Source organism: Podarcis melisellensis, assembly GCF_964234715.1.
Source record: "Podarcis melisellensis genome assembly, chromosome: 6".
Lineage (NCBI taxonomy): Eukaryota > Metazoa > Chordata > Lepidosauria > Squamata > Lacertidae > Podarcis > Podarcis melisellensis.
In genome coordinates, this window is record NC_138538.1 from 80,663,470 (window position 1) to 80,674,967 (window position 11,498).

General features: G+C 46.4%; 1 protein-coding gene across 1 annotated transcript in view; it reads right to left on the reverse strand.

The window, feature by feature from the left end:
• Positions 1 to 6,240: 6,240 nt before the first annotated feature.
• Positions 6,241 to 11,498, reverse strand: part of CRB1 (crumbs cell polarity complex component 1) — a 139,002-nt gene continuing 133,744 nt past the window's right edge. The window contains exon 12 of the mRNA XM_081914974.1: positions 6,241 to 7,105. Coding sequence (XP_081771100.1) covers positions 6,890 to 7,105 — 216 coding nt within the window. The 3' untranslated portion in view covers positions 6,241 to 6,889. The remainder of the gene's footprint in view (positions 7,106 to 11,498) is intronic.

An 11,498-nucleotide genomic window follows, 5' to 3' on the forward strand; every position in this document is an offset into this window, starting at 1 on the left:
GACTAGGAGGGAATTGGAGGGACCAGGAAGAACTAGTCTTGTACATGATTGTTCTGCTTTGTTTTTTGCAGTGATGGTGAATGCTAGATGCAGATGCACAGGGAATGAAACAAAATATGTGGCTTCAGTTGCATCTGAAATGCAGGCACTTAACAAGTATCCTAGAGTCATTGCAGTCTTTATAGCCTACAGGCGATTCGACTAAGGCTAAAATTTCCAGTGCAATAAATAAGAATTTCCAGAAAGTGGGAAATGGCACCCATAAACTCCAATCATTAATGCTTTCTGGAGCTGAGATCTGTGCCCCCCATAGTATTTCCAGGTACGTGTGTCTGAGTGCTCAGTTCCCTTTCCGACTGCAGTCCCTCACATCTCATGAAGGCTTCCATGAATATCAGAAGAATCGGAGGCTACTGGTGAAAGGGGCAAGCGGAAAAGCCTCCAGGTACACCTGGGATAATGTGCATGGTGCTTTGGATAGTGACCAGGGAGTTGAGTTAAATGGCAGAGGTCATCATGGTCTAGAGGAGTCATTTCCCTGGTATCCAGAACAACCCATTGTAGCCGGAGGCCTCCATATACGTAAGAGGTACAGCAGGCGTTCAAGCTAGATCAACCTTTCCATTGGGGGAGGTTGTACCATGTTCCACATTTCGACTCGGGACCCCTCTTTCTCCTGGCGGCTGGGGCTGTAGGTTCCTTGGGTAGCCCGTTTGTTGGAAGTTATGACGGAAGCTATGGCCACAAGAAGGATGATCAGTAACAAGGCCAGTGTCACTGAGCCAATGGCGGTGAAAATATTGGAGGCCAGGTCAGTTGTTAGCTGGAAGGGTGGAAACAACACAGAATGTGGTTGGTGTAGAAAGAGAGAAGGAACGTGCATAGGAGTTACCATGAAGGGAAACCATGTGACATGAACAATTTCCATTCAAAGGTATACCTACCAAGTTAAGTCCATCTGGAGGAGGGACTAGGAGAGGAACTAAGTGGAGGAACTGGGTGCAGGAACTAGGAGGGACTAGAAGGAACTACGTGGAGGAATTGGTGCAGGAACTAGGTGGAGGAAGTAGGAGGAGGGACTAGGAGGGACTAGGAGGAGGAACTAGGAGGAGGAGCTAGGATGAACTAGTAGGAGGGACTAGAAGGAACTAGGAGGAGGAAGTAGGTGGGACTAGGTGGAGGGACTGGCAGGGAGGGAAGCACCATTTTGTGGTTCGCCTCAAGTGCCAAAGCGTCCTGTGCAGGACCTGGTTTCTGAGAACTGACACTCTGGCTTGCATTAGGTGGCCATTCAAGGAGCTCAGATAGAGAAGAATGATGATGCCCTTCACCCAAAGATGATATCTTTCACCCAGGCTCTTAAACCCTTTCCTTCCAGTTAACAAAAGGGGCACTTCATCAGACACCAACTAGATGCATTTCTTAGAAATGTGACATGGTGCCGGCATTTTTACGTGTGTCAGTAGGCAACAGAACATATCCATTCAGTGAACTGTGGTGTTTGCAATACAGAAGGGGGTGGTGAGTGCTGCCAAATATTATGTTTGTCATACACAATTGCCCTGTAGTCTTCTCTTCTGGATGCTAGCTTTGACTTGCGTACAAAGAGTTATTAGAGCAGTCCAGAGGAGCGTCACTTACCTGGACTTGTTACTCCTGGATTGTAATGTCTGTTAGGGAACGTTGAGCTCTTACAAGGCATGCCTCTGTTTCCACTGAGGGGTGTGTTGGGATCTCTAGGAAGGGGACAGGGGGCTTGCAGGTTACCTAAGATGCTTTCTTTGGGACGCAAGTGGCGCTGTGGGTTAAACCACAGAGCCTAGGACTTGCCGATCAGAAGGTCGGCGGTTCGAATCCCCGCGACGGGGTGAGCTCCCGTTGCTCGGTCCCTTCTTCTGCCAACCTAGCAGTTCGAAAGCACGTCAAAGTGCAAGTAGAAAAATAGGTACCGCTCCGGCGGGAAGGGAAACGGCGTTTCCGTGCGCTCCTCTGGTTCACCAGAAGTGGCTTAGTCTTGCTGGCCAAGAAAGCGAGATGAGTGCCGCAACCCCAGAGTCGGTCACGACTGGACCTAATGGTCAGGGGTCCCTTTACCTTTAAGATGCTTTCTGTTTCCTTTATATTCACATCAACTAAAACAGCAGAAGCAGAAGCCTCTGTGACCCCAGCTGCCGCTCAACGGTTCACAGCTCTGCCCATGCAAGGCTTTACATACAAAGCCTTGCATGGGCAGGGCTGTCTGTCACTTTGCCCCAAACCACAATGTGCTTTGTATAGCGACTGGCACACAGTTTTCTGTTTTGTTCTGGCGAGAAGGTCAAATTTGCCCATCAGTTTATTAACAAGCGCTTGAGGATGTCTTTCACCAGATCTTAAATTTGTCCAGTGGGAGGAACTGTCCATTTAGGTATGTGGTACATAGGCATTTGTTAGAATTGCTCTAAAGTTGTGTGGAGTTGAAACTAGGCTTAACCTCTGGGTTGTTTTCCATCTCTGATAAGCCTGTTAACTTGGGGGACATGAGGCTTGTTTTTGAAACTTAAGGATGGGGGGGGGGACCTGGTTACCCACCCCACCCCCAATATATTGCTGGACTGCAACTCCCATAATCTCCAGTCATTAGCCATGTTAGCTGGAGATGATGAGCAGTAGAGTCTTATGACATTTGAAGGCCACAGATTCTCTCATTGCTGCCCCACATTCGTCTCCGAATAAGGGAGGCTCTAATCAATGGATAGGCAAACTAAGGCCTGGGGGCCGGATCTGGCCTAATCGCCTTCTAAATCTGGCCCGTGGACAGTCCAGGAACCAGTGTGTTTTTACATAAGTAGAATGTGTTGTTTTATTTAAAATGCATCTCTGGGTTATTTGTGGGGCATAGGAATTCATTCACCCCCCCCCAAAAAAATATAGTCCGGATCCCACAAGGTCTGAGGGACAGAGGACCGGCCCCCTGCTGAAAAAGTTTGCTGACCCCTGTCTGCTGTATGAATTCTGCACGGGGACTAATCACATCTATTGGAATAAAGAGTGAGACACTGTGTATGTGTGCATTTAGAACCCTGATCCCGGTAACTCTCACCCAACTGTATTAGACTTCAGAAATAAAGTTATGACTTCTGGAAGCTTTCCACATTTTGTTTAACACAGGGATGATTTTCCTTTTCACTGAGCCAATGGCTGTTAAAATATTGGAGGCCAGGTCAGTTGTTAGCTGGAAGGGTGGAAACAACACACAATGTGGTTGGTGTAGAAAGAGAAAAGGAACATGCATAGGAGTTACCATGAAGGGAAACCATGTGACATGAACAATTTCCGTTCAAAGGTATACCTACCAAGTTAAGTCCATCTGGAGGAGGGACTAGGAGGAGGAGGAACAGGAGGAGGAGGGACTAGGAGGAGGGACTAGGAGGAGAGACTAGGAGGAGGAACTAGGAGGAGGGACTAGGAGGAGGGACTAGGAGGAGGAACTAGCGGGAACTAGGGGAAACGGGGGAACTAGGAGGAGGAACTAGGAGGATGAACTAGGATGAACTAGGAGGAGGGACTAGGAGGAAGTAGATGGAGGAACTAGGGTGGCACTAGGGGGGACTAGGAGGAGGGACTGGGAGGAACTAGGAGGAGGGACTAGGAGTGGGAACTAGGAGGAACTGGGTGGAGGAACTAGAAGGGATAGGAGGAACTGGGTAGAGGAACTAGGAGGAACCAGGTGAGGAACTAGGAAGAACTAGGTGGAACTAGGTGAGGAACTAGGTGGAGGTGGAGGAAGGTAAACGGCGTTTCCGTGCGCTCCTCTGGTTCACCAGAAGCGGCTTAGTCGTGCTGGCCACATGACCCGGAAGCTGTACGCCGGCTCCCTCGGCCAAGAATGCAAGATGAGCACCGCAACCCCAGAGTCGGTCACGACTGGACCTAATGGTCAGGGGTCCCTTTACCTTTAAGATGCTTTCTGTTTCCTTTATATTCACATCAACTAAAACAGCAGAAGCAGAAGCCTCTGTGACCCTTGCCTTGCTTGGGCAGGGCTGTCTGTCACTTTGCCCCAAACCACAATGTGCTTTGTATAGCGACTGGCGCACAGTTTTCTGTTTTGTCCTGGCGGGAAGGTCAAATTTGCCGATCAGGTTATTAACAAGCGCTTGAGGATGTCTCTCACCAGATCTTAAATTTGTCCAGTGGGGGGAACTGTCCATTTAGGTATGTGGTACATAGGCATTTGTTAGAATTGCTCTAAAGTTGTGTGGAGTTGAAACTAGGCTTAACCTCTGGGTTGTTTTCCATCTCTGATAAGCCTGTTAACTTGGGAGATATGAGGCTTGTTTTTGAAACTTAAGGATGGGGGGGGACCTGGTTACCCACCCCACCCCCAATATATTGCTGGACTGCAACCCCCATAATCTCCAGTCATTAGCCATGTTAGCTGGAGATGATGAGCAGTAGAGTCTTATGACATCTGAAAGGCCACAGATTATTGCTGCCCCACATTCCTCTCCGAATAAGGGAGGCTCTACTCCATGGGGAGGCAAACTAAGGCCCAGGAGCAGGATCGGGCCCAATCACCTTCTAAATCCAGCCCAGGGACAGTCCAAGCATCGTCCTGTTTTTACATGAGTAAAATGTGTCCTTTTATTTAAAATTAATCTCTGGGTTATTTGTAGGGCATAGGAATTTGCCCCCCCCCAAAAAAAATATAGTCCGGACCCCACAAGGTCTGAGGGACAGAGGACTGGCCCCCTGCTGAAAAAGTTTGCTGACCCTTGCTCTACTCTATGAATTCTGCACGGAGTCTAATCACATCTATTGGAATGAAGAGTGAGACACTGTTTTGTGTGTGTGTGTTTAGAACCCTGATCCCAGTAACTCTCACCCAACTGTATTAGACTTCAGAAATAAAGTTATGACACCCCCACCCACAATTCCGGAAGCTTTCCACATTTCATTTAACACAGGGATGATTTTCCCTTTAAACCTAAGACTTGTTCAATGCTGTATGAGGGTTGGCCCTGCCAGGAGACACACCCTGCTGGGCTGGATATAGTGGCTGCTTAGGCCTCTGGTTATGTTAAGGTAACTAAGCATCATGACCTTATAACGTTTCTCCAACTCTTGGATAAGAGAAGAAGGGTGAGTTGACTAGATGGCTGGAACTGCAACACCACTCCCTTCTCCCAAGAATCATTGGCTCTGCCCCCTTCTCTCACTGCAGACCACAGTATATCCCAGCTCTGAGTCATTTCCACAGCTGTCCTGACTTTCACGGCTGCTTCTTACAGACCAGAACCTGTCTCCCTCCAGATATTGTGGGATTGCACTTCCACCAGCCTCAGCCAGCATGGCCCATGGTTTGGGGTGTTGGGAGTTGGGGTGATGGGAGTCGTAGTCCAACAATATCTGGAAGGCTGGAAATTCTTTGTCCCTGAGATATATATATATATATATTAAAACCCCTGCACTGATGAGGGCCAGACCATCACTGGTTAACGAGCTGCAGGATATAGTATCTGGTAGGTCATTGCACAGTGTTGGTTTCTTATTTTACAATTCTGACAGCTTTGAATTTCATTAGAAAAGTAGGTCATTCAGGGGTGAGTAACCTGTGGCCCTCCAGATGTTGGGAGTTTAAGCTCAATATCATGATCAATAGTCCAAAATTATGGGGGGGTCCAGCAAGCTGTAGGTTCACCACTTGATGTAAATTAAGGAACTACATTTTTTTTAAAAAAAACACCAGTTTATTCTCCAGTGTGGTGTAGTGGTTACGAGCGACAGACTCGTAATCTGGGGAACCAGGTTCGCGTCTCCGCTCCTCCACATATAGCTGCTGGGTGACCTTGGGCCAGGCACACTTCTTTGAAGTCTCTCAGCCCAACTTGCCTCACAGAGTGTTTGTTGTGGGGGAGGAAGGGAAAGGAGAATGTTAGCCGCTTCGCGACTCCTTCGGGTAGTGATAAAGCGGGATATCAAATCCAAACTCCTCTTCTTCTTCCATGAAAGAAACTATAGCTTCCTCTAGATCTGTAGCAGGTGCAGAGAATATTTGTCCTCCAGATGTTGCTCCCATCATTCCTGGTTATTGGCCATGTTTACATGGGGCTGATGGGAGTTGTAGTTCAGCAACATCTGGAGGGCCAAAGGTTCCCCAAACGTGAACTAGAACAACCTGGTGGAAAAAAAGGTGAAATGAACACACCAAGCAGTGATGATTTGAAATGTTTATTTTGCTGCATGAAGAGCTTTCCCCGGAGTATTAATTTAGTCCCTGATTAAAGAGTTAAGATAGCTGTACTGCTGAGAAAGACCTCTACTCCTAAAACTTCTTGAGATGCACCGTGATGATTGAATGGCAGACAGATTATCTGGGGTTACATGATTGTTCTGCTTTTTTTTTTGCAGTGATGGTGAATGCTAGATGCAGATGCACAGGGAATGAAACAAAATATGTGGCTTCAGTTGTATCTGAAATGCAGGCACTTAACAAGTATCCTAGAGTCATTGCAGTCTTTATAGCCTACAGGCGATTCGACTAAAGCTAAAATTTCCAGTGCAATAAATAAGAATTTCCAGAAAGTGGGAAATGAGATCTGTGCCCCCATAGTATTTCCAGGTACGTGTGTCTGAGTGCTCAGTTCCCTTTCCAACTGCAGTCCCTCACATCTCATGAAGGCTTCCATGAATATCAGAAGAATCGGAGGCTACTGGTGAAAGGGGCAGGCGGAAAAGCCCCCAGGTACACCTGGGATAATGTGCATGGTGCTTTGGATAATGACCAAGGTGTTGAGTTAAATGGCAGAGGTCATCATGGTCTAGAGGAGTCATTTCCCTGGTATCCAGAACAACCCATTGTAGCTGGAGGCCTCCATATACGTAAGAGGTACAGCAGGCGTTCAAGCTAGATCAACCTTTCCATTGGGGGAGGTTGTACCATGTTCCACATTTCGACTCGGGACCCCTCTTTCTCCTGGCGGCTGGGGCTGTAGGTTCCTTGGGTAGCCCGTTTGTTGGAAGTTATGACGGAAGCTGTGGCCGCAAGAAGGAAGATCAGTAACAAGGCCAGTGTCACTGAGCCAATGGCGGTGAAAATATTGGAGGCCAGGTCAGTTGTTAGCTGGAAGGGTGGAAACAACACAGAATGTGGTTGGTGTAGAAAGAGAAAAGGAACGTGCATAGGAGTTACCATGAAGGGAAACCATGTGACGTGAACAATTTCCGTTTAAAGGAATACCTACCAAGGAAAGTCCATCTGGTTAGTCTGCAAGTGATGGGGGTATGCAGTTCTGTATTTGCTGAGGAATGAATTCATTTTTTGCTGTGCAAAAAAACTGTTTTGTATACTGAAAGTCATAGTTTGGCTGCTATATTTTCTGAATTGCTAAAATTGCATATTAAGAAAGATGGCAAGTTTCTGGGCTATAGCCAACATGGCAGCTCCACTGGTGCAAGGGACTTCCATGTGCACAACCGAACTTCCTCTCCTTTCCCACACCAGAGACGGATTTAGGGGAGCACAACCAGTCCGCACTGGGTGTGGAGCCTTGGGGATGAAGCAACTACAGTAGTACCTCGGTTTTCGAGCGTCTCTGAAGCCAAATGTTTTGGTTTTCAATTGCTGAAAACCCAGAAGTAATTGCTTCTGTTTTTGAACACTCCTTGGAAGTTGAACGGCTTTTGCTACGTGTTTTTCAGTTTTTCCAATTGAACTTGTAGCCAGCCCTCAGTTTTCAAACGTTTCGGAAGTCGAATGGTATTCCGGAAGAGATTATGTCCGAGAACCAAGGTGCCACTGTATTATGTGGAATGGAAGGTGAGAGGCAGTGGGAGACACAGAAATTTGAGACCACAAGGTCTGGCACTGCCCACTTCCCCATAATCATCTCTGGGCAGTTGGGGGGCACCCTCCAGTGAAGATTAGAGTGGGGCAGGGAGAGGAGAGTAAACAGAAGTCCACTTGTTCCAGTGAGATTACTCACATGGAACATTTGATACAAACCTGTTTCTTTAGATTATTTCTACCCCCCTTTTCAAACTATTTTCCCCCAAAGTAGCTTATTTTATCAAAACAGTTTACATGTGCCAAGGCAATCTGCATGTTGAAATTTGTTATATATGATTAATGATGCAAATGACTTCAAATATCTCTCCCAACCAGACTCCTACATTTCCCTGTAGTCTTCAGTCATGCCCCCTGTCTGCAGCTGCTTTAGTGGCAAAAAAAAAAGTCTCCCAGTTGCTTCCTCCACATAATCACAATCATTCTGATCTCCTCCCTGTTTTGTTTTTAAGGGAAAAAACGTGTAGGATGGATGGCTCTATTATGCTCTTTGATGCACAGGTTTTATAAATGCAAGGACCTTTTCATGAAATCATTGCCCATAAAGCCAGTATAATCAAACATTCTTCCAATCAGCTGTTGGAAGAAGCTAGAATTTTGAGAGAGGAGGAAACTGTTTTAATGTGATCTCTCTGTTTCTAGTCCAATTTGCACTGGAAACCTCTGAAACAGCAGGAAGTACTATAGGAAAAACATGGTCATTGTGGACAACATCAGCCTGGGAGGATTTTGATCGTCCAGGCAGATTTTGCTTTGGGTTTTGTTGATATGTATCCCTAGTGACAATTGAACTGTCAGAGATGGAACATGTGCTTGGGGCAGAACTTTCAAATCCAAAATGTTTTTTTTAAAACAAACGAAAGAACTTGAGAGGTCAAAAGTCTCAAAAGCACTTACTGGAGACGAGGGAACCCGATTTGGCTACCTGCATGGAGGAATCTTTCTGACGTTGATTCCTACCGATAATGCTTTGAGTAAAAGCTCATCACTGTTTGGGGTTACTCTCTATATAGAAATGGCCTGTAGAGTAGCATTTACTTTGCAATGTAAGGAGGTGACAGCATGCCAGGAGAAACATTAAGAGATCCTTGAAGTGGGTGAGGGGAGGTTAAGTAAATCCATGTAGCATTCAAGAAATGTAAACTTGGCTCAGGGCTCATGATCAGCAGATATTACAGCCTCCTTCTGCCCTCATGATTGCCCTCTGTCTGAGGAAATAAAATCAATTATGATTATATTTAGAAAACGTGTTAATTATTATCTACAACACTCATGCCTCTTTTAGGCAAATCTTACAGGACGCTGGTGGCACTGTGGGTTAAACCACAGAGCCTAGGACTTGCTGATCAGAAGGTCGGTGGTTCGGATCCCCACGACGGGGTGAGCTCCCGTTCAGTCCCAGCTCCTGCGCACCTAGCAGTTTGAAGGCACATCAAAGTACAAGTAGATAAATAGGTACTGCTCTGGCGGGAAGGTAAACGGCGTTTCCGTGTGCTGCTCTGGTTCACCAGATGCGGCTGAGTCATGCTGGCCACATGACCCAGAAGCTGCACGCCGGCTCCCTCGGCCAATAAAGCGAGATGAGTGCCGCAACCCCAGAGTCGGTCACGACTGAACCTAATGGTCAGAGGTCCCTTTACCGTTACCTTTACCTAGGATTAGAAACCACATTTCCTTAAAAGTTATTTTTAAAAAATAATAAAGTCACTCTTAATTCCACCCCAGAGAGATGTGGCATTGATTGGGAAACACTTTCCCATGACCACAACCATTGAGGGCAGGCCAGCACAACTTGAGTGCTCCCCATGCACTGCCCCGTAGTTTTTGCCTTAAGATCTCAGCCCAAACTAATATCCTTGCATTTTGTGATGTGGTGTTTGATACAAAAGCGGTATGTATTGATTGGTAGGCTCGTTGAGGGAACGTGGCATCTCTCCAAAATGTAAACCCATGAATATAGCTTGGGAAAATATGAAATAACAAATTGCTTTAGGGGACCTATTCTGTGCAAAATTTATATTGTATAGTGGTAAGGTAAAGGTAAAGGGACCCCTGACCATTAGGTCCAGTCGTGACCGACTCTGGGGTTGTTGCGCTCCTCTCGCTTTATTGGCTGAGGGAGCTGGCGTACAGCTTCCAGGTCATGTGGCCAGCATGACTAAGCTGCTTCTGGCAAACCAGAGCAGCGCACGGAAACGCCGTTTACCTTCCAGCAGGAGCAGTATCTATTTATCTACTTGCACTTTGACGTGCTTTCGAACTGCTAGGTTGGCAGGAGCAGGGACCAAGCAACGGGAGCTCACCCCATTGCGGGGATTTGAACTGCCGACCTTCTGATTGGCAAGTCCTAGGCTCTGTGGTTTAACCCACAGCGCCACCTGCGTCCCCTATTGTATAGTGGTACCTCAGGTTAAGTACTTGATTCGTTCCGGAGGTCCGTACTTAACCTGAAACTGTTCTTAATCTGAAGCACCACTTTAGCTAATGGGGCCTCCTACTGTTGCCACTCCGCCAGAGCACAATTTCTGTTCTCATCCTGAAGCAAAGTTCTTAACCTGAGGTAATATTTATGGGTTAGCAGAGTCTGTAACCTGAAGCGTATGTAACCCGAGGTACCACTATACTCTGAAGTAAACCCCCTCCTCCAAGAAGTGGAAATTCTTCGAAGGTATTGAACTCACTCTTGATAGCAATGAAATCCTAATTAAAAACTTACTTTTTAAAAGAGTTGAACCCTTGGCAGACCAGCATGCATGATTGTCGGGCTGATGAATCATAAACTGAACTTTTGTGTTCCTGATATAAGGGATTGTTTCTTCATTCCTAAAGTATAATGGATTCAGGCCCCACCCCCTACACCTTGTTACAGGTGCTAAACAGCTATGGTTTCCTTGCAGAGCCTGGTTTTAATGGTCATTCTGGTAAAATATTGGTTGGTTAGCCAATTCAGATACTAGCCCTGGCACGACACACAGCTTTCAGCAGGCTTACAATCTGCCACTTTCATTTTAAAGTAAATTACGCACAGCTTGATGGAGTAATCCTTTGCAACAGTTCAGTTCTCTCATCCAATTTCACAGCTATCCCCGCTGCCGCCTTCCCTTTCTCATTGCACTAGATAGCAGCATAAACTCCTGGTTATGCACTTCCATACCAATTGGCTGGTTCCCACGGCAAGGTCCTGGTCTTCTGGGCAGGTTGCCTTGCTAGCTGTGGACTGACTTTAAAATTGCCAGCAGGCTCGCCAGTCGAGTCCCATCAGGATCAAGTATATATTGCTTGGCCAGCTGATAGCTGGGTGATTAATTAACATAAAAGAGCTTGGCTTAGTGGAGAGAAATGCTTTATTATGTTTTGTGTTTGTTTTTGAAATGATGACGACAGAAGAGGTTTTGTCTGATCCTAAATATTAGGGTCTGCTAGCCACCATATTTCAATGCCTAGGAACACAGAGATGAGCATTGGCTGGTCTCTGAATTTTACAATGAGGCCCCGAACCATATCTTAGGACACAAAATAGACTGGCTAATCAGAAAGAGAAGTTGGTGTTGTAAAATGGAAGGGTGGACGAAAATGTGGATGAATACCTTCATCAAGGGCCAGGTTATTTTGGCCACCTTTAATTATGTGAGCCTGCCCAAGTTATATATCATCGCAGGAGGTCCTGCTT